This window comes from Gopherus evgoodei, chromosome 6, assembly GCF_007399415.2.
Source record: "Gopherus evgoodei ecotype Sinaloan lineage chromosome 6, rGopEvg1_v1.p, whole genome shotgun sequence".
Lineage (NCBI taxonomy): Eukaryota > Metazoa > Chordata > Testudines > Testudinidae > Gopherus > Gopherus evgoodei.
Genome location: NC_044327.1, coordinates 1,202,084 through 1,223,276, shown reverse-complemented (window position 1 = coordinate 1,223,276; position 21,193 = coordinate 1,202,084). Strand labels below are relative to the sequence as shown.

Sequence of the window (21,193 nt, the reverse complement as noted above, 5' to 3'; positions counted from 1 at the left end):
AACACCCCAAACACCTTATCCTCAGTCCCAGCCAGAGCCCTCATCACCCCCACCCCAATCCTCTGCCCCAGCCCTGAGCCTCTCCAACACCCAAACACCTTATCCTCAGTCCCAGCCAGAGCTCTCATCACCCCCACCCCAATCCTCTGCTCCAGCTCTGAGCCCCTCCAACACCCCAAACACCTTATCCTCAGTCCCAGCCAGAGTCCTCATCACCCCCACCCCAATCCTCTGCCCCAGCCCTGAGCCTCTCCAACACCCAAACACCTTATCCTCAGTCCCAGCCAGAGCCCTCATCACCCCACCCCAATCCTCTGCCCCAGCCCTGAGCCCCTCCAACACCCCAAACCCTCATCTCCAGCCACAGCCAGAGCCCCCATCCCCCTGCACTCCAACCCTCTGCCCCAGCCCTGAGCCTAACACCCCCACCCCTTAGCCTCGGGCCCTCATCCCTACGCCCCTTTCATTCTGAGCCCCTCCCATACCCTCACCCTTCATCTGCAGCCACACCCCACAGCTCTCACCCCTGCACTCCCTCCCATCCCCAAATTCCCTCCCAGAGCCTGCACCCCAATCCCCTACCCCAGCCTAGGTCCTGCACCCCACACCTCCTCTCCCACCCAAACTCCCTCCCAGAACCTTGGGCAGGTTGGGGGTGGAGTTTGGGGGGGTGGAGTTTGGGCAGGGGTGAGTTCTGGGCACCACCAAAATTTCTGGAAACCTGCCACTCCGCTGGTAGCAGATGAGAGAACAAGGAGCAATGGTCTCAAGGAGCAATGGTCTATGTTGTATATTAGGAAAATCTATTTCACTAGGAGAGTGGTGAAGCACTGGAATGGGTTACCTAGGGAGGTGGTGGAATCTCCTTCCTTAGAGGTTTTTCAGGCCCAGCTTGACAAAGCCCAGGCTGGGATGATTTAGTTGGGGTTGGTCCTGCTTTGAGCAGGGGGTTGGACTAGACACCTCCTGAGGGCCCTTCCAGCCCTGATAGTCTATGATTCTAATCTGGGAATTCGGAACTGGATGAGAGATAAAACATTTGAAAACCTGCCGGGTACAGATCTTTTGTCACCGCATTTTGCTGTGGTCATTGATGAAGCCAGGGGATTTAGCGGCTCTCATACTACTTCATATTACAGGGTGGGTGGGTGACTCTCCCAGGAGCTGAGGGATGGAGAATAGCCACCGATTGACTGTTTTCCTGAACAAACGTTTCTTTAATACCTAAGGCTGGTCCCACGCATCTGGGTGGAGCCTGATCCAATCTGAGATCCTGAGGTGCCAGAGATGAGAACCGTGTCAGCTGCTGAGGAGCAGGAAGATGGAGTTCTTTTTTTTTTTTTTGCCTTTGGCAGCGCCGCCCCCCCCATGTGTCCCAATATTTCATTCTTGTCATCTGGCCACCCTTGGTGTCCCTGTGTGATGGGGGAGGGGGCCGAGGACACTCTGTGTGATGGGGGAGGGGGCCGAGGAGGGGGGCGGGGTCTCCCTGTGTGGTGGGGGGAGGGGGCCAAGGAAGGGGGGCGGGGTCTCTCTGTGTGGTGGGGGGAGGGGCCGAGGAGGGGGCGGGGTCTCCCTGTGTGGTGGGGGGAGGGGGCGAAGGAAGGGGGCGGGGTCTCTCTGTGTGGTGGGGGAGGGGGCCGAGGAGGGGGGCGGGGTCTCTCTGTGTGGTGGGGGGAGGGGCCGAGGTCTCTCTGTGTGGTGGGGGGAGGGGCCGAGGAGGGGGCGGGGCAGCTGGGGAGGGTCCCAGTGCGGTGGGGGCGAAGGACGGCTCCCCGGACGGAGCGGGAGGCGGGAGACGCAGGGACCCGCAGGCCGGAGGTGAGCGAGGCCCCTCCCGTTCCGCCTGACGCCGCGCGCCTCTCGGCTGTCCGGGCGTTGCCCGGCCCCTTCTCTTCGGCGCATGCGCAGCAGCGGCACGTCGTGTTGGGGAAGGTGCTGTTGGTGGCCGCGGCCTAAGCCCGGGGGGCGCGTTCCGTCCCCCCCCCCCCGCCAGGTGATGTGCGCGAGCTGGTCGAGTATCGCGGGACGGGGTCTCTGGCGGGGCGGGGCCTAGCTGCTGCTGCTGCTGGGTCGGACGCGATGGGGAGGGGGCGACTGCTGGGTCAGGATGGGATGGGGAGGGGGATGCTGAGGCAGGAGCAGTGAGGAGGGGCGGCTATGGGGACGGGAGCGATGGGGAGGGGGATGCTGAGGCAGAAGCAGTGGGGAGGGGGATGCTGGGTCGGGATGGGATGGGGAGGGGGATGCTGGGACGGGAGCGATGGGGAGGGGCTGTTGGGTCGGGATGGGATGGGGAGGGGGATGCTGGGTCGGGATGGGATGGGGAGGGGGATGCTGGGTCGGGATGGGATGGGGAGGGGGATGCTGGGACGGGAGCGATGGGGAGGGGCTGTTGGGTCGGGATGGGATGGGGAGGGGGATGCTGGGTCGGGATGGGATGGGGAGGGGGATGCTGGGTCGGGATGGGATGGGGAGGGGGATGCTGGGACGGGAGCGATGGGGAGGGGCTGTTGGGTCGGGATGGGATGGGGAGGGGGATGCTGGGACGGGAGCGATGGGGAGGGGCTGTTGGGTCGGGATGGGATGGGGAGGGGGATGCTGGCATGATGAGGCTGAAGGAGCTGGGTCATGGGGCCATTGTGTGAGGAGGCCCCCCGGGGAGGGCCAGGGCTCTCTAGGGGGGTTGGTGGCAGGTGCTGACATCTCCATTTTCCTGACTGTAGGTCACTGGCCATGGAGGGCACAGAGCCCGCAGAGGAGACGCCCCTGCTCTCTGCAGCCATGCGGGCAAAGATAGAGCGGAATCGCCAGCGGGCGCTGATGCTGCGACAGGCCCGGTTGGCTGCCCGGCCCTACCCTGCTGCCCCCAACGAAGGTTTGTCTGACCCCTGACCTTCTCTTGTCTGTTTCCAGGTTGTGTGAACTGAGGGCTAGATTGCCTGGGGCTTGTGGTGTTGGCCCACAGCAGGCAACATCACCTGGAGTGCTCCACAGTCACCAAGAGCTGCTCCTCTTACTGTGTGAAATGAAACTGGTTACTTGTAGCCACTGCAAAGGCACCAGCTGGGTCCCAGCATGCCTTGCTCCATCTGGGTAGTCTCCACTCTAACCTGAATGGTGCATGGCATGCTGGAAGCTCTTGGGCCTGCCCAGAATAACAAGTTAGTGCATTGTGTACTTAAACAAAGCTTGATGAATCACCTGGTGATTCAGAGAATTGAAAGGGACTATTTAGTCCAACTCCATGCTCAAATCAGGACCAATCCCCAGACAGATTTTTGTCCCAGAACCCTAAATGGCCCCCTCAAGGATTGAACTCATAACCCAGGGTTTAGCAGGTCAATGCTCAAACCACTGAGCTATCCCTCCTGTTCATTCCCTCTGGGGCACCTGGTACTGGCCATTGTCGGTAGACAGGATACTGGGCTAGATAGACCTTTGGTCTCACCCAGTATGGCCATTCTTACGTTCTTACGTTAAAACAATCTGCAAGTTAAAGCCAATTGATATAGATGTTAATAGTACTGAGTAATATTGGCTTATATTCTAAGAAGCAACAAATCGTGGGATGGGAAATATAAATGGTTGACAAATGGAAAAGGCCAAAGTTGGCAGGGCAAACGAGCGTTTAGGCTTCTAAAAAAGTAATGCTTACAACTGAGAATATAATTGATTAAAACTAAGAAAAATGAATAAAAATGATTGTCTTGTTATGGCCAAGCCTGGATAAAACTGATTATTCATACTCATTCTATGAACCTTTCTTAATCTGTTTTTTCTCATTTGTGAAAATACTTCAGAAATATGAGTTTACCATGTTATTTAAAATATATTTTTAAAAGTAGCATTATCTTTTCATTTGGATCACAGAATACAACAAGAATTTACAGGTATAATTTGCACTAACTTAAAATGTTTTGGAGAGCGAAGGTGTCCAGTTTGTTGGATTTTTTGTTGATTTTTTTTTTTTAAAAAGCCTAAACATTCATTTGTTGTGGCAACTTGCGCTTTATGAACTTAATGGGTTTTCTGTTATATAGTTGACAAATAGGAAAAGTCCATCTGGCAAAGGTTAAATCTTCTTATATGATCACATAGTTCAACATGCATTTATTTTGCTGTAGAATTTACTTCTTTCGAAAGGCTTTTCAGCTTCACCTTGTACTAAAGCTTTTGCACTTTGGCTCCCAAATATAGAAAAGTGCTTTATTAGATTCCTGCTTTTAACACATCTCTCTGTTTGTTTCATTTAATTTGGGTAAAAGCATGCACCTTATAATCTCTGGACCCATGCATTTAGTTGGGAATTGGTTCTGCTTTGAACAGGGGGTTGGACTAGATGACCTCCTGAGGTCCCTCCCAACCCTGATATTCTATGATTCTATGATCACAGGCATTAGGTATAGCTGAGGTTAAGATTTTGTCATGGTTACTTTTAGTAAAAGTCAGTGACTGGTCACGGCAATAAACAGAAATTCACAGAAGCCCTTGACCTGTCCCTGACTTTTACTAAAAATAACTGTGACAAAGTGGGGCTGATGGGGTATAAGAGCCCTAGCCCAGCTGCTGGAGGGAAGAAGGAGGTCCAGCAACTAGAGTGGCTAAAAATCAATGATTTAAAAAAATAAAAAATGAAAAAAATCAGATTTTTTTGATAAAATATTTTTTGAGGAAAAAGCCTATCTAAAGATTGTTTTCATTAAGATCATTATAGCTCAAAGATATCTCATCATGGAATAGGGATACATATAGTCATGTAATGTTTAAGAAAAGTTTTTTAAATGAGTTCCGATAGTTCATGGATTAAGGACCCAACCTTATGGGGTTCCAGGGGTTTCTGTATAGATTATTTAGGTTAATCTTTCTATCTACCCAATGGTACTCAGTGCTCAGTCTAAAACAGTGGTCTCTAACGCAGTGCCTGCAGGCGCCTTGGTGCCCGCCGGGGCATCTGTGCGCTCGCGTACTGGCCAGCAGATGAGCATCTGCCGAAATGCCGCCGACAAGCTGCGTCATCCAGAGGCATTGCTGCCAAAATGCCGCCGAAAATCGTGAGCATTTTGGCGGTGATGCCTCTGGATGATGATGCTTGTCGGTGGCATTTCGGCAGCGACACCTATTGACATTCTCATGCAGCATTTCGGTGGATGCTTGTCTGCCAGCCACGGTCTGCGGTGGCTTGTTGTCTGGCGCCCGCCAGACGAAAAAGGTTGGGGACCACTGGTCTAAAAGATACCATCAGAGATGCTTAGTTTTGCAGTTCTTGAACTGTGGATTTGTGTCTCCAGAGACAACATGCTTGTTAACAGCAAAAACGTTTTAAAATAAATAATATATAGAGGTGAGAAATAACAGACTGCAACTCTGTTGTCCCTCTGCAAATTTGTGTACACAGAGTCAATCCCTTACCTCTCTCTAAAAGTGCAAAGTTTCAAAAAGTTCAATGAATAGAAGATTGCTGGGGGCGGAATAGATCTGGACAAGGAGAAGAAGTCTGGAGATAAATGTGAGAAAGGAGGGACAGGCAGTAGAAACAAAAGTGAAACCATTTGAGCAGCATATTCCAGAAGTCTTGAGGTCTTTCTGAGTGCAGCCTTCATTGATTTGAGATCTACCATACCATTCTCTTACTAGAAGGGAAAACCTATAATGGCAACAGGCCGTAAAAGAGACCCAGTTTGGGAATGTTTTAATGAAGTTCCTCTGGTGGGTAAGAGAGGCATGCATGCAAAATGCAAACAGTGCAACAAAGAAATACAAGGCCTGGTTTCCTGAATGAAATACCATCATGAGAAGTTTTCCTTCTCAGAAGGAAGCTGCGTTAAAGATGATGAAAGGAACATGTCAGAACATGCAGGATCTTCAGGTTGGTAAACTTTTTTTTTAATTTCATATTTCTTTCTTAAGGACTGCCTGTCTTCCTTCTGGACTATTCTTGAATTCTCATGTTTGAGCAAAAATATAGTTGTTACTCTGTGGTACTATCATTTCAGATGTAGTTGTGATAAAAAATAAGTAGCCTAAATAGGCAGATCTTCCTTTTACAATGTCACCTTTAAAGTAGTGCTGAGTTTCAGTGAATGCAACGAGTAATACTAAATGAGCAGTGTGGTGGTAATAATTAAATAACTGCATTGACTTATTTTGTTTAGGAGAATCCATCCTCAGCCTACAGGATTCTGAAGACTATCTACCTTCAAGATCACCATCATTTTCTACAGTTTGAGTTATCTGCCAATGATAGTGTTTCAGGCCTGGTCTACACTATGCGTTTAAACCGATTTTAGTAATGTTAAATCGATTTAACCCTGCACCCATCCACACAACGAGGCCCTTTATATTGATATAAAGGGCTCTTAAAACCCGTTTCTGTACTCCTCCCCGACGAGAGGAATAGCGCTGAAATCGGTATTGCCATGTCAGATTAGGGTTAGTGTGGCCGCAAATCGATGGTATTGGCCTCTGGGCGGTATCCCACAGTGCACCACTGTGACCGCTCTGGAAAGCAATCTGAACTCGGATGCACTGGCCAAGTAGACAGGAAAAGCCCCGCGAACTTTTGAATTGCATTTCCTGTTTGCCCAGCATGGAGCTCTGATCAGCACGGGTGGTGATGCAGTCCCAAATCCAAAAAGAGCTCCAGCATGGACCGTACGGGAGATACTGGATCTGATCGCTTTTTGGGGAGACAAATCTGTTCTATCAGAGCTCCATTACAGAAGATGAAATGCCAAAGCATTTGAAAAAAATCTCCAGGCTATGATAGACAGAGTCCACAGCACAGTGCTGTGTAACAAGCGTAACGGAAAGCCAAAGAATCAAATGACGCTTATGGAGGAAGGGAGGGGGGACTGAGGACTCCAGCTATCCCACAGTCCTCGCAGTCTCCGAAAGGTATTTGCATTCTTGCCTGAGCTCCCAGTGCCTGTAGGGTCAAAGACATTGTCCGAGGTTGTTCAGGGTATATCTTGTCAATTTACCACCCCTCCACCCCCGTGAAAGAAAAGGGAAAAAAATCCTTTCTTGACTTTTTTCAATGTCACCCTATGTCTACTGCATGCTGCTGGTAGATGGGGTGCTGCAGCATTGAACAGCAGCATCCTCTCCCTCCCCTCCCCGGTGGCAGATGGTACAGTGCAGAAGGACTGGTAGCCATCCTGTCATCATCCTGTGAGTGCTCCTGGCTGGCCTCAGGTGAGGTCGGCTGGGGGCACCTGGGTAAAAATAGGAATGACTCCTAGTTTTTCCCGGCAGATGGTACAGAACGGCTGGTAACCGTCTTCATCATGGTAACCGTCTTCATCATAGCAACCGGGGGCTGAGCTCCATCAGCCGCCCCCCCCTTTCATGTCTAAAGAAAAGATTCTGTACTGCCTGGACTATCATAGCAGTGGGATGCTGGGCTCCTCTCCCTCCACCGTTTAATGTCCTGCCTGGACTATCATAGCAGCTGGAGGCTGCCTCCCCCTCATTTTATCTCACTAAAAAGTCAGTGTTTCTTATTCCTGCATTCTTTATTACTTCATCACACAAATGGGGGGACCCTGCAATGGTAGCCCAGGAGGGTTGGGGGAGGAGGGAAGCAACGGGTGGGGGTGTTGCAGGGGCACCTCCTAGAATGGCATGTAGCTCATCATTTCTGCAGGATCTGACACAGAGTGGCTGTGCTCTCTGGTACACTGGTTCTCTAGTACACTTGCCCCATATTCTAGGCAGGACTGACTCTATTTTTAGATACAATATAAAGGAGGGAATGACCCTGGGGGTCATTCCCATTTTTGTCTTTGCACCCCCGGCCGACCTCATCAAAGGTCAGCCAGGAGCACTCATGACAGCAGCAGACGGTACAGAATGACTGATAACCATCATCTCATTGCCATTTTACAATGGCACAGCAGACAGTACAGAACGACTGGTAACTGTCTCTGCTACCTTGCAAAGGCAAATGAATGCTGCTGTATAGCGCTGCAGTAGCGCCTCTCTCAGCCGCATCCAGTGCACATACGGTGACAGTGACAAAAGGCAAAACGGGCTTCATGGTTGCCATGCTATGGCGTCTGCCAGGACAATCCAGGGAAAAAGGATATGAAATGATTGTCTGCCGTTGCTTTCACGGAGGAAGAAATGAGTGACAACATTTACCCAGAATCACCCACGACACTGTTTTTGCACCATCATGCATTGGGATCCCAACCCAGAATTCCAATGGGCGGGGGAGACTGTGGGAACTATGGGATAGCTACTCACAGTGCAACGCTCCAGAAATCGACGCTTGCCTCGGTACATGGACGCACACCACCGAATTATTGTGCTTTGTGTGGCCACGTGCACTCAACTTTATACAATCTGTGTTACAAAACCGGTTTATGTAAAATTGGAATAATCCTGTAGTGTAGACGTACCTTCAGTCACATTATGTATGTCACATAGCCACAGTATATCACCTGTAGCAAAAAGAAAAAAAAATCTCCATCACCCAGAAACAACCATAGATAAGTTTTTTATAAGAACCAGCAGATTACAGAAAGAGGTAATTGATGAAAAAATTACCTGGTTTGTTTATGCAACAAACTTTCCTTTCCGTATGATTGAGAACCCTCACTTCATTAGCATGGTTCAGTCATTAAGACCAGGATACAGTCCACCCAATAGAGCAGATGTCGCAGCAAAATTGCTGGATAAAGTGTATGAAAGAGAAATTGAGCAGTGTGCAAAAGGTCTAGAGGGTGAAATTGTTAACTGAGTCTTGACAGTTGGAGCAGTGTCCACAATGATCCTGTTGTATGTGCTTGTGTGATAACAGAAGAAGGGAATGTGCCTTACAGAAACAATTGATACAGCAGAATACTTACAAGAAGTAGCAGTAACAGCTATAACAAGCTGTGAAAAAAATTCAAATGTCTAGTACGCAGCTTGGTCACAGACAATGCTGCAAATTTATCCAAGATGAGAAAAAGATTTCGAAGAGTCTGAAGCTAATAACATACGGTTGCAATGCTCATTTGATGCACCTCTTAGCCAAAGACTTCAGTGTCCCAGAAATAAAGGCTAATGTTATTGAAATTGCAAAATACTTTTGTAACATCCACTTTGCAGCAGCTGCTCTGAAAAAAGTGGGAGGAACCAAGCTAATTCTCTCACAAGACATGCGATGGAATTCAGTAGCGGAGTGTATATCAAGAACTGGCCTAATCTGATAGTTTGTGAACAAAATTGTGAAAAAATAGATGGCACTGTCACAGCCAAAGTTCTCAACATTGGGCTTAAGAGAAATGTTAAACACATCCTGAGTACCCTGAAGCCTATTTCTGTAGCTTGAACAAAATGCAGGGAAATAGCTTTTTTATTGTTGACGCTGATGAATTTTGGAAGGAACAGAGTGAGATCTTAACAAGAGAAATATGCAATGACAGAGTTAAATTACAAGCATTAAAAAAACGAATGGGACGAGCATTATCTTCAGCTTATTTTCTTGCAGATATTCACAATACTCGGTACCAGGGTCAAACCTTAACTGCTGAAGAAGAGGAGTTGTCTATGACATAGATATCTAGCAATCATCCCTCCATGATGCCAACGATAATAAACTTCAGAGCTAAGGGTGAACCATTCAAGAAATGTATCTTTGCTGATGATGTTTTAAAGAAAGTCACACCAGTGAACTGGCAGAATTCACTTATGAACTTGGATTCAGAGACTGTTGAAGTGATAATCTCACTTTTAACAGCAGTAGCTTCTTCTGCCGGTGTAGAAAAAGAATATTTTCTTCCTTTGGACTAATTTATTCCAAATTGAGAAATCATTTGGGACCTGAAAAAGCAGGAAGGCTTGTTTTTCTTTTTCATATTATGAACAAACAGGAGAATGAAGATGAAGTTGACTGAGTTAGCTGCAGAAGCCAATATTTTAAGTTTCTCATGTTGACCTAGCTGACAGTCAGTTTAATTTTTTTTTAAATATTTCATTGAACTATTTTAGTTAAAAACAATTTTTACAAAAGCAATCCTGATTTTAAAAAACTTGAATGTTTAACTAAATTCAAAAATTCATATGCTTGTTTTGTTAAAATATTTTATGTTTGCTGTTGAAGAAAAAAATCCAGAATATATATCATTGTTGTTTTAGTTAAATAAAACAGTTTAAATGTCTGTCTGGTGGTGATCTCCTAATACAGCATGGCAAGAAAATCCTCCAAATATTAATGATTAACCTGTTGAATTGGAGATAGTTCACCTCCCAATGACTTCATAAATATCTGCTTCAATTACCTTTGGTAAATGAAATAACCAAACAGTCATTCATTTTCTGATATAGCTGTAAAACTAATCTGAAAGGTTTTCAGAATAAATCATTTAAAAAATTTATAGTGTGTACCTTCTAAAAATGAAACCTACATCTATCGCTGAGTTACGAGGAATATAAAGGTTATAACAACCAACAGGAATGCACTTTTACGTAGAAATCCATGATTAAATTGATTCTTCCTGACTAGTGATTTAAATTGTGATTTAAATCAATTTGATTTAAATCAAATCCACCCTGCCAGCAACTGCTGTCCATGGTGGCTCAGCTGCAAGGAACCCCTGCCACCTGTGGTGGCTCAGAGCTGCAGGTTCGGTGGCTTGGAGCTCCGGGGTCCCACCACCAACGCCGGTGGCTGGGAGCTGTGGGGGAGGGCTGATGTGGAAAATGTCACAGGTCTCTGGAAGTCACGGAATTTGTGACCTCCATGCCATAATCTTAGCCTTAGGTATAGCTTTCAAGAACAGTCTTCCACCAAGTTTGGTTCTTTTGTTGCTTTCCTTGCTCTGCAGTAACAAATACAGTGCAACCTATGTACGTGTATTTTCCTTTGTGGGACAAATGAATTACCTTCAATTGTTAGAAACCAGCCCATGGAGTTGAATGATTCTCCACGTAACCTACATGTCCTGGTCTCTTAGATCTATGAGTAGTATTGGGAGTGTATTTTGAAAGCAGAAAGATCTCCATGCTAGCTCATGAATGTTGGATGTGAAGGTCACATTTTGTAAATTAGTTTTGCAAATAATTTTGCATTTACGTTGATGCATGCAATTCTTGTAGCCTTTAAATATGTTGACTTCTCTTGTTTGTCTTTTCAGGAAGTGCTAAAGTTAAAGCACCTCCAAAGATAATTGACACAGGGGGAGGGTTCTTTTTGGAAGAGGAGGAAAAGGAGGAACACAAGGTTGAGAAAATTGTCCATCAGCCAGGTAAAACATGATTGATTTTGCAGAAAATGGCTATATTGCTCATTCATAGTTAATCTGAACACACTACTAAAATGAATAAGCTGTTCCATTTTGTGTCACGCCAGCTGAACAGGAATTATGAAAAGTCAGTAATGGCTTCAGAGAAACCTAAAATACATTTGTGTGCAAAATGTATAGATCCTTATGTATGGAAAGCTATTTGTCGGTAGTGAAAATGGTCATGTATTTTTCAATAACCAGACAGACGCTTAAATTAAGATAAATAAATGTCTGATGGGGGAAAGTGAGGATCCTAAATAACAGAATAGGCACAGTCTGCACTCTTCTGGGTGCTTACAATTTTTACCTAGTATATTCTGATTCCTCATTCTCTAGTAACAATACTGATGCCACAGTCCCCTGCTGTATGAAAGATTTGAACACACTGGATCAGATCCTTAGCTGGTGCAAATCAACATCTCCATTGATTTCAGTGGCCTTGATAAACTGTACAGTCAATTGCTTGACCACTCTTTGGTTTGTTATTTTGTTAAGAAATATACTTGAGACCAAATAACCGTCAGACAAGCTTCATTAATACGGTACAGGAAAAAGGTTCTATATGATGCCAGTCTTCAAAGAGCAGACTTGTGCAGCAATGTTATGATGTGCTCCCCAAAGTTACCCCTCTAAAGCAATCCTTTTATACACTAAATTGTTGATCAGTAAAAGGTGTGACAGATTGGACCCCTTAGGAAGTCACCTGATGTGCTGAGATACCACTGAGTCTACCTGTTCTGCCAGTATGGGCCCCCTTTACCCTGTCTTGCTGAGGCAGGCTCTTAAAATCTCCTCTAATACACCCACAGGCAGGGCCACACCCAGCTCCAGATCAGCTCTGGGAAGACTCAGTTTAAGGGACTTGCGCCAGCACTCAGATGTCCACCTCCCTTGGAGTACAGACCCAGACATATGTTCGCCTCTTCCCTGAATGTGGAAGAGGGTATGCACTCTGTTAGAAGTCACATAAACTGGGTTATATTATAAACCAGAAATAAATGTATTAACTCTAACAGGTATATTTTAAATAGTTAAGGTAGTAGCAGACAGAACAAGGCAGATTACTAAGAAAATAAAACAGAACATGCAAACTAAGCTTAATACACTAAAGAAACTGATTACATATAAGTTCTCACCCTAAATGTGGTTCTAATAATATTCTTCACAGGCCAGACACTCTTCCAGCCTGGACTCAGTTCTTTCCCCCAGTTCAGTTTTACTTGTTTCCAGCAGTCATCTCAGGTTGGGTAGCAGGGAGAACTGACTACCTGGATTACCTCACTCCTCACCCTTAAGTCTGATGTCCTTTGTTTCCTAGTTTGACCCCCCCTTCCCTTACAGTGGAAAGTTACAAGGAGTCCTAGGTAATGTTTTAGCATCAGGTGACAAGACCACCTGACTCTATGGGGCCTTTATAGCCATTCTTCACAGGCTGATCCACACATTCACTAAGCTCTTTTAAGGTCCATTGTCCTGCTGATGGGGCATCCGCCCTATCTAACTTTTCCATTGTTGTACCTGAAGTGTTGGCAGTGGGCATCACCCAAAGTAGCATAGTTGAAATACAGATACATAGTCAATATTCCTAACTTCAGATACAGAAATTATACATGCATACAAATAGGATAATCACATTCAGTAAATCATAACCTTTCCAATTATGTCTCACATGAGCCATCTTGCATAAAGTATATCTGTTACCCTAGTCACATCATAAGCATATTTTCATAAAGAATATGGAATGACACATCACAAAAGGTACCATGTACATTATTTGAAACTGGATTTAATTAATTAGCTTTCTACCTTGTTTGTTTCTGGTACCATGGTGTAGCTTTTTATCTTTTCTTCTGACCATATGCATTCCAGGTGCTAACGGGCATAAAGACCCTTATTTGTGTGGGTAACTCCTTTCCTGCTGCTATGAGGAAATAATTGTATGTCCAGATACTAACAATTTTCGTATCTACTCAAGCCAAGGCAATGCAACGTGTTATGGGATACTTACGTAAGTGAACAGGATTATGGTATAGACCAGTTTAGGGAATATCACTGTTATAATATTTGTGCTTAACGTTATTGGTGCTTCTTGCATACTAATATATATATGGTGCAGATAATACATAATGTCAGTGATATTTATATACTAACCAGCATATATTAGTCAACAATGGGGTTGTACCAATTTATTACAGCTGAGTATCTGATCCATGGTGTCTAGTAGTACCATTCTAGCAGTTGGTACTTGCTTAGGAGTGAAGTCAGCATTGTGTCCCATTACACAGTTAACAGCACTTCTTATCAGTCACAGAAAGGGTGCTGTCTCAAGAATGATGGACTCAGGCATCAGGAAGTGGCAGGAGCAATAGGGAAGGGCCAAGTCAACTGATAGAAGGTAGGCTAACGCGGCAGGGAATGAAACTAAATGACAAAAGTGAAGAAGGGTGGGGTGGGTGCTATTTTCTTGGCTGTTAAAATGCTTCCAGATTGCATCATTTCTCCATACTTTTCTAGATGCATGTCCTTTAGCCCTACCTGCATTTTCTCCCTTCCCACCTCTAAATTAATGAATAAAAACCTCCACCAAAACCAACTTCCTTCTTTGTTATCTCTTCTTGCTTCATTCCATTGTGAATCAGCTGCAGGGCAAGTAATCACCCACAGGGCTTTGCCACTGAATCTCAGCTGTCAGTCATGCTGCCCCAGATGCTCCAATATTTAAAATGTCAGTAGGTGGAATAAGGGCATCTACAGTTCTGCCATTGCTGTTCAACCACTGGTAACTTCATTGTATTATTGTCCTAATAAAAATAGCTTTATACTGTTACTAATTAGTGGGAGTGTGGTCTAATAATTATACAGCCTACTGCTAGAATTTGATTTTGAGACATGCTGAGCACCTACACTTTCCAGTATGAAATGCAAATTGGGATAACATTTACTTTTTGCTAGATTAGGTCTGCTATACACCTGAATCTATAATTAGAATTGTCTGATACTTGAATGTCAACAGTTCTAGGGTTTAAAAAAAAAATAATCTAAAATGTAAAGCTCCTCATTTGGTCTGAAGCAAATAGAAATGTATTGAACGTATGGTTAACTTTATGTTCTTCCACTCTAACCTAGTGCCATGTTAAGGGAACACTTCCCATATCTGCCCTATCTGTAACCATCTAAACCAGAACCCCTTCTTGCAAGCTGTGAGTGTGCCATGCACACATGCACACACTTGGAATGTTGAAATCGGAGAACTCCTTTTTAGTACTTTTATTCTTGGGATCTGTTACTTGTTATCTTGAACGATAAAATGGCTTCAGTGAGACTCCAGACAGACAGAGGTCCATCTGCAAGGATCCAATTGCAAGATCATGGCCTTAGTTTGTACTACAGAATTTTAGAAAACTCTTCAGAAGGGAAAACATGAATAGTGCAGCAATATAAAAACCACATTGTAACTTAATGTTAAACTCTAGGAAGATCAACCCCAAATACTTTACCTAATTAAAATTATTTGTTCCCTTCTATTAGGACCTGTACTAGAATTTGATTACCTTATTTGTGAGGAATGTGGCAAACAATTCATGGACTCATATCTCATGCAGCACTTTGATTGGGCAACATGCGATAATTGCAGGTATTGTAAATAATGGGCAAAAACTGTTTGGTAAATTATTAAATTAACTATTATTTTACTAGAATCAAAGTTTGATTTTAATGATTTATACAGTTCTGTTGTAAAAACTCACTTACATAAAGAGCTGTCAGAGGAATGTTATTGATAAAATATTGTCAGTTGGAAAATGTATATGAATAGAATTGAATATGTTTGTGTTTTTCACAGTGGAAGTGCAAAAGAACCACAGCTTTCACACATGCCTCTTAGTGCATGATGTGAAAAAAATACCTAGTATGTTAGAACTGTATAGTCTCTTTACTTTATAGCATTCATATTGCTTTGTTTAAATATGGTAGTAAAGATTATTATCCCATCAAGATTATTACATATGTTCAAAGGAGTGAAATTAGTAAATAACAGATCAGCCATGCAAAAATCTATTTTTTAAAAACCACTGTGGTAGAAAAAGTGTTCAGCTATTTAAATATTCAAATTTAACAAGACTTTTTATAGCTTCTGTAAGTTGGAGTAGCTCTCTGATGGGAATGGTCAACTGAGTTAGCCCTAAGTATGTCTTTTAAATGTTGAAAACTGAATGTTGAATAAATACTTTTTGATGTGTTTATTTATTGAATCTTGTAGATATCACCTGACTGAATCCACTGTTCTTTTTCCCAGTGACATACAGCAATTTTTAAAATGTCAATATATCTATATATTTGTAGCAAATCGGGGATTATATTAAAATTATCTCCCTGATAAGGATTTATTTTTGTAATCATTTGGGCATATGATAAAGAGATTCAGGTGATACTTTGGATCAAGACAGGTGAAATAAATTTTTCAGATGCTCACTAGTACCTTGTGTAACCAGAATGTTCAGATTGTCTCATTACTTATCCAATAAATGAACACTTTTTAATTAAATTTTGCTTAATTTTATTATTCCTTGTGCATGCCAAATGTCTTGCATTTGAAAACTGCTTTGGCTGTATAATTTGTATTTGAAACAATGAAGATTTGAAAGTATATTATACAATTATCCCCTCTTGTAGGAAAAACCTGTGGGAGGAGACAAACTCAGGTAGAAGCTTTGAGGTGATCCTGGTAGGAGCCCATTCTCCTCCCTCCGTATCCAGCCCCCCTCCCCCCCCAACAAAAATGAAAAAACCAAAACACCAGAGGGGTTTCTAAACTAGTGTGTTGATATTGGCGTTCAGGAGGACTACTTGTATGCCTAAGTTTGCAAGATCAAGGCCCACATTACAGTAGGGGTGTAAGGTGCATTGTACAGTACATAACTGAATTTTAATATTAGTCTGTTACATAATGCTTTTTACCTGTCTCTTTAAAAAAAAATCTGTTTCAGAGATGTTGAAGGTAAGCATAAGCTTATAACAAGGACTGAGGCAAAGCAAGACTACCTTCTTAAAGACTGTGACTTAGATAAGAGAGAACCAGTGCTCAAATTTATTTTGAAGAAAAACCCTCATAATTCACAGTGGGGTGACATGAAGCTTTACTTAAAATTACAGGTATGAAAATGTTTGTAAATTTTTCAAAATATATGGTCCTTTTTGCATTTTCATGACATTACCACTACCATTCATAATTTAATCATTGTGGTACTGAACCCAGAATCTTTACCATTTAACAAAGCTAAATATGTTGTACAGTACATACGATAGAATTTCAGTTGTCCCTGAAATAAATGGGAAAGGTTGAGTTTCTCCTATTCAGTAAGGAAGTTGTTTAGTGATAACAGAACTGACAGAACTAGTAGGTTGCAGAGGAAAAAAAACCTTTTCTTTACTGACACAGAATCTGTATGGATCTGTTCCTTGAGTAAAAACATTTGCAACCCATTTGAAAAATATCAAGTTGCTTAAAGACATGTATATCTTAGAAGAAAACAACTGTCTTGAAGTATGTTGGATCAATATTTTGATTCCCTTAGAAATATAATTCATGCCTTAATATTCTTAAATGTGGATGCGTGAGAAATCAATTAGAGTTGGATTAGGCCCTTAATTAGTAGTTTACACTGGTTTTCCATGCATGAATATCCATTTCAAACAAAGTAACTCTCTTTTGTTTTATAAGGAAACTTTATTAATGTGTCGGAGTGTCACAGGGTGCTCTACTCACAGCTGGCTGGCACCCCTTTCTGGCAATTCTGGGATTAGCTCCACCAGGTTTAGTGCCCACTTTCCAGTCTTCCACTGTTGTTGCTCTCCTCCCGCTCATGGAGTCACTGTACAGCTGCTTCATGACTCAGCCCTCCAGTCAGGTCACACTGTGTTTTCCCCTTCCACAGGAGTCTTTCAAAAATCTGTCTGTACAATCAGCATCAGGCAGTCCTCATGCATGCTTCCCTGACTATGTCACTCCCACAGAGTTTCAGGCAGTGTTCCCCTTCACTGCTTTTAGCAGTACCAATCTGCAGTGGATGATGCGAGAACCTGGGTCCACCCTCTATTCTGAGTTTCATTCCAGGGCCCTATAGCAAGCAGTTAAGGTCTGGGTCGTCACCAATCCTACTGCTCTCTTCCCTAAACTACTTCCTACCATGTTTCTTTAAACTCTTTTTTTCCGCAGCCTTCCTAGTCAGACCCATCTCTCTCAGGCCTGCTCGATAAACCCTTCCTCATAGATTCCTGTTCCCCCTTCCTTCTCCCTTACCCCAGGGAGAGTGACTGCAGGGTTCCTCCCTGTTGCCAGTTTCCTGGCTTTATAGGTGAGCTTCCTTCTAATTAGCACCCTCTACATCAGGGGTGGGCAAACCTTCTGGCCCGAGGGCCATATCTGGGAATAGAGATTGTATGGCGGGCCATAAATGCTCACAAAATTGGGGTTGGGGTGTGGGAAGGGATGGGGGCTCCGCTTGGGGGATATGGGCTCAGCAGTGGGGCCAGAAATGAGGAGTTCAGGGTGCAGGAGAGGGCTCAGGGCTGAGGAGGGGGAGGGGAGAGGGCTGTGGTTGGGGGTATGGGCCCTGAGGTGGGGCTGGGAATAAGGAGATTGGGGTGTAAGAGGGTGCTCTGGGCTGGGACCAAGGGGTTCGGAGGGCAGGAGGGGGATCAGCGTTGGGGCGTGGGGAGAGGCTCGGGGTGGCGCATACCACAAGCAGCTGCCGGAAGCAGTGGCACATCCCTTCTCCAGCTCCTATGCTGAGGTGCAGCCAGGCGGCTCTGCGTGCTGCCCTATCTACAGGCACCATCCCTGCAGCTCCCATTGGAGCACCGGAGGAGGCCATTGGAGTATGTAGAAGCTGGAGGGGGGCCATGCCGCAGCTTCCAGGAGCCACGTGGAGTGGCCCTCGATCCTGATCCCTGGCTGGAGCGGGGCAAGCACCAGATGCTGCTCCCCAGTGGGAACTCAAGGGCCAGCTTAAAATGGCTGGTGGGCTGAATTCAGCCCATGGGATGTAATTTGCCCACCCCTGCTCTACATAGACTAAGTTTCCCTTGTTTGCAGCTTAATTGGATGATTGGGACTACTTGGTCTAATTCAGCTCTTTCAGGGGGGGTACACTCCACACTACTATCACAAGGGTCACAGGCAAAGGGGGAGCTAGCCAGGTGATGGAAGAGGGATTGTTGGTGGGATATGGCAACACAATAAAATTGTGTAAAGGAAAGTTCTATTCTAAACTAGAGCAGCTTATCTTTATCATTTCAGGGTAAAAAGGAATACACTTGTGGTCTGTCCCGTAGGTAATAAAACGTTCGCTTGAAGTTTGGGGTAGTGAAGAAGCGTTGCAAGAAGCAAGAGAAACCCGCCAAGATAATAGAGAGAAGATGAAACAGAAAAAGTTTGATAAAAAAGTTAAAGGTAAATGGTTAGAATTTAAAAGAAGATTTTTTTTTTTTAAGGTTTATCTTTTATAGGCCATCAAATAAAACCAGGTAGTAAATGTTTGCTTCTGGACATGGAGAGTCAGTGTAAATAATTTTTTAGTACAGCTTCAGCTAGAGTAGTGTGTGTCTGTATTCATATTTATTTATAAATCTAGTGATGTAGTGGGAAACGGACCCTTTAATAATATGGCCAGATGAAAATGTTCATAACCATTAAAAATATGGGCACAACTTCGATAATTCAGTACCACTGTTGTCTTGTTTATGTTCCCTGATGTACCCCAGCAATATATCATAAAGCTGCCTATCCAAATAACTTTTTCCTCACTTTGTTTGAATGAGAACATGTATTTTGTCTCCAGGATCCTATGTTTTGCCATTACTTATATGCATGCAGCAATATCAGTGGGAATTGACTGTGTATGAAAGCTGAATTTAATCTGTAAGGTACAACATGCCTTTCCTTCCCTATATTTAGAACATTCAGCTCTGCAGTTTTTACTCGCCTGCATTATCTTTCTAGGTAAATAAGTGGAATACCTTGCAGTTTAATATTGAGGGGAAAGATGTTAATAACAGAGATCCAGTTTGAAAATATATTTTAAAGAGACCATAGTGATGTAGGCTTCTTAACAGCAGTATTATATTGATGTAAGAAAAAGCCTATACTGGCATGTTTGGGTTTCCTTTACAGTATCTGTAATTTTGAGGCTTTATGCAGAGCTTCTGAGGTGAATAAGAGGTATGACCGAGGACTGATGAGAAATTTTACAAAATTACTCCTTTTAACTCCAATTTACCAAATTAAGTAATTTCAGGAACGAACATTATAGATAGGAAATGGGGCCTCAGATACTCACAACAAAGTCTGGCATATGAGATTACATCTTGGTTTTGTAAATCAAAAAAGTCAAAATTAAAACCTGGGCGCCTGGCAGCTTTGAGGACTCCTATGTTTAGTTTCACATAGCCTCACCTATTTTATTACAAAAAAAAATAATAATACCACACATAGCCTCAGTAATAAACTTGGAAGAATAACCCAAATGCTCTTTCAGAGCTATTGTAGTCTCTTCATACAAGTAGTTCGTGTGGCTTGAATGGCAATTCTTGCATGAATAAGGCAATCAGAATTTGGCTCTAGATATGTTTCAGAAACAACAGACATTCTCTCAGAATACACAAGTAATGTGAGTCTCCCTAAATACTGAGTTTCTTGTCCCTTAATCTGTTGTGAAATCATAGAATATCAGGGTTGAAAGGGACCTCAGGAGGTCATCTAGTCCAACCCCTTGCTCAAAGCAGGACCAATTGCCAGTCAGATTTTTACCTCAGTTCCCTAAATAGCCCCCTCACAACTCTGGGTTTAGCAGGCCAGTGCTCAAACCACTGAGCTATTTCTCCCCCCTTTGTTTGGTCTCCTCACAACAGTGTTTGTCCTTAGTGCCGACTCTCTTTTTTTTTTTTAAATAACTACCATTTACTTACCATAGACTTTGTTGACATTTTTCATCAGAGCTCCGTCGAGCTGTTAGGAGCAGTTTGTGGAAAAGAGGAACAGGTTCCCACCAGCATGAGTACGGACCCGAAGAAAACATTGAAGAAGATATGTACAAAAAGACATGTACTATATGTGGCCATGAATTAACATATGAGAAAATGTAATAGCCCTTGATTGATTTTACATAAAATGCACCTTTTGTAATGTTAATATTTTGTATCAAGTAAAATAAAAATGATTGAAAGTAAATCTTTGTGCAGGATCGCACAGAGAAAACAGTACTCTTAATCACAAAGGGCTCTTTTAGACAAAATGGGTGATTTGTGACAAAACCCATGGCTTAAATTAAGGGGTTTTGATGAGTGGTCAGCTGGCTGTTGGGGCTGTAATTTAAGGGTATGTCTACACTGCAATTAAAAACCTGTGGCTGGCCCATGCCAGCTAACTCAGGCTTGCAGGGTTCGTGCTAAGGGGCTGCTTAATTATGGTGTAGATGTTTTGGCTCAGGCTGTAGCCCAAGCCTGCATGTTTACACTGCAATAGTCCCTTAGCCCAAGCCCTGCAAGCTCAAGTCAGCTGCCAGGGGCCAACTGCAGCTTTTTAATTGCAGAGTAGACATACAGTAAGTTCCCATCCCTGTAGTGTAGCGACGAGTTGGAATTGGAAGAAATGAGTCCCAGCTCACAATTTTCTCTAGCGAAAATCTTGGCAGTATAATATCACAATAAAGGTATCAAGGCTGAATCCCCACTCTGTCACTTCGAGTGCAGAAGATGGGGGCCCGCAAGGATTTTAAATATTAATACTTGCCACTCCAGGCTTGTATTAAACTCCCAAGGTTTCTCTGACCTTGGCTTGGTAAACACTGCTACCACCCAAACGCAAAACCCCCCTTGTACCCAGGAAGGTGCACTTGGGAATTTCTCCTTGTGAGGTACCC

General features: G+C 43.9%; 1 protein-coding gene across 3 annotated transcripts; it reads left to right on the top strand.

Annotated features, from left to right (window-relative positions):
• The first annotated feature begins 1,798 nt into the window (after positions 1 to 1,798).
• XPA (XPA, DNA damage recognition and repair factor) lies at positions 1,799 to 20,532 on the top strand. Of its 3 annotated transcripts, none has more exons than XM_030566813.1 (7): positions 1,799 to 1,821; positions 2,727 to 2,878; positions 11,127 to 11,237; positions 14,805 to 14,910; positions 16,262 to 16,427; positions 18,609 to 18,726; positions 20,269 to 20,532. In XM_030566813.1, the coding sequence occupies exons 2-7, from the start codon at positions 2,737 to 2,739 to the stop codon at positions 20,415 to 20,417; spliced, it is 792 nt and encodes a 263-aa protein (XP_030422673.1). In that variant the 5' UTR covers positions 1,799 to 1,821; positions 2,727 to 2,736; the 3' UTR covers positions 20,418 to 20,532. The 3 variants fall into 3 exon arrangements, with proteins under 3 accessions (XP_030422673.1, XP_030422672.1, XP_030422674.1); XM_030566812.1 differs by lacking the exon at positions 1,799 to 1,821 and adding an exon at positions 1,850 to 1,996; XM_030566814.1 differs by lacking the exons at positions 1,799 to 1,821; positions 2,727 to 2,878 and adding an exon at positions 2,897 to 3,164.
• Positions 20,533 to 21,193: the final 661 nt, after the last annotated feature.

Bases quoted from the DNA above. Each gene is read 5' to 3' on its own strand.
- XPA (XM_030566813.1), top strand. From the start codon at position 2,737: ATGGAGGGCACAGAGCCCGCAGAGGAGACGCCCCTGCTCTCTGCAGCC. The intron at 11,238-14,804 runs GTAAAACATGAT...CCCTTCTATTAG, and splicing joins GAAAATTGTCCATCAGCCAG to GACCTGTACTAGAATTTGAT. The intron at 16,428-18,608 runs GTATGAAAATGT...TCTGTCCCGTAG, and splicing joins AGCTTTACTTAAAATTACAG to GTAATAAAACGTTCGCTTGA.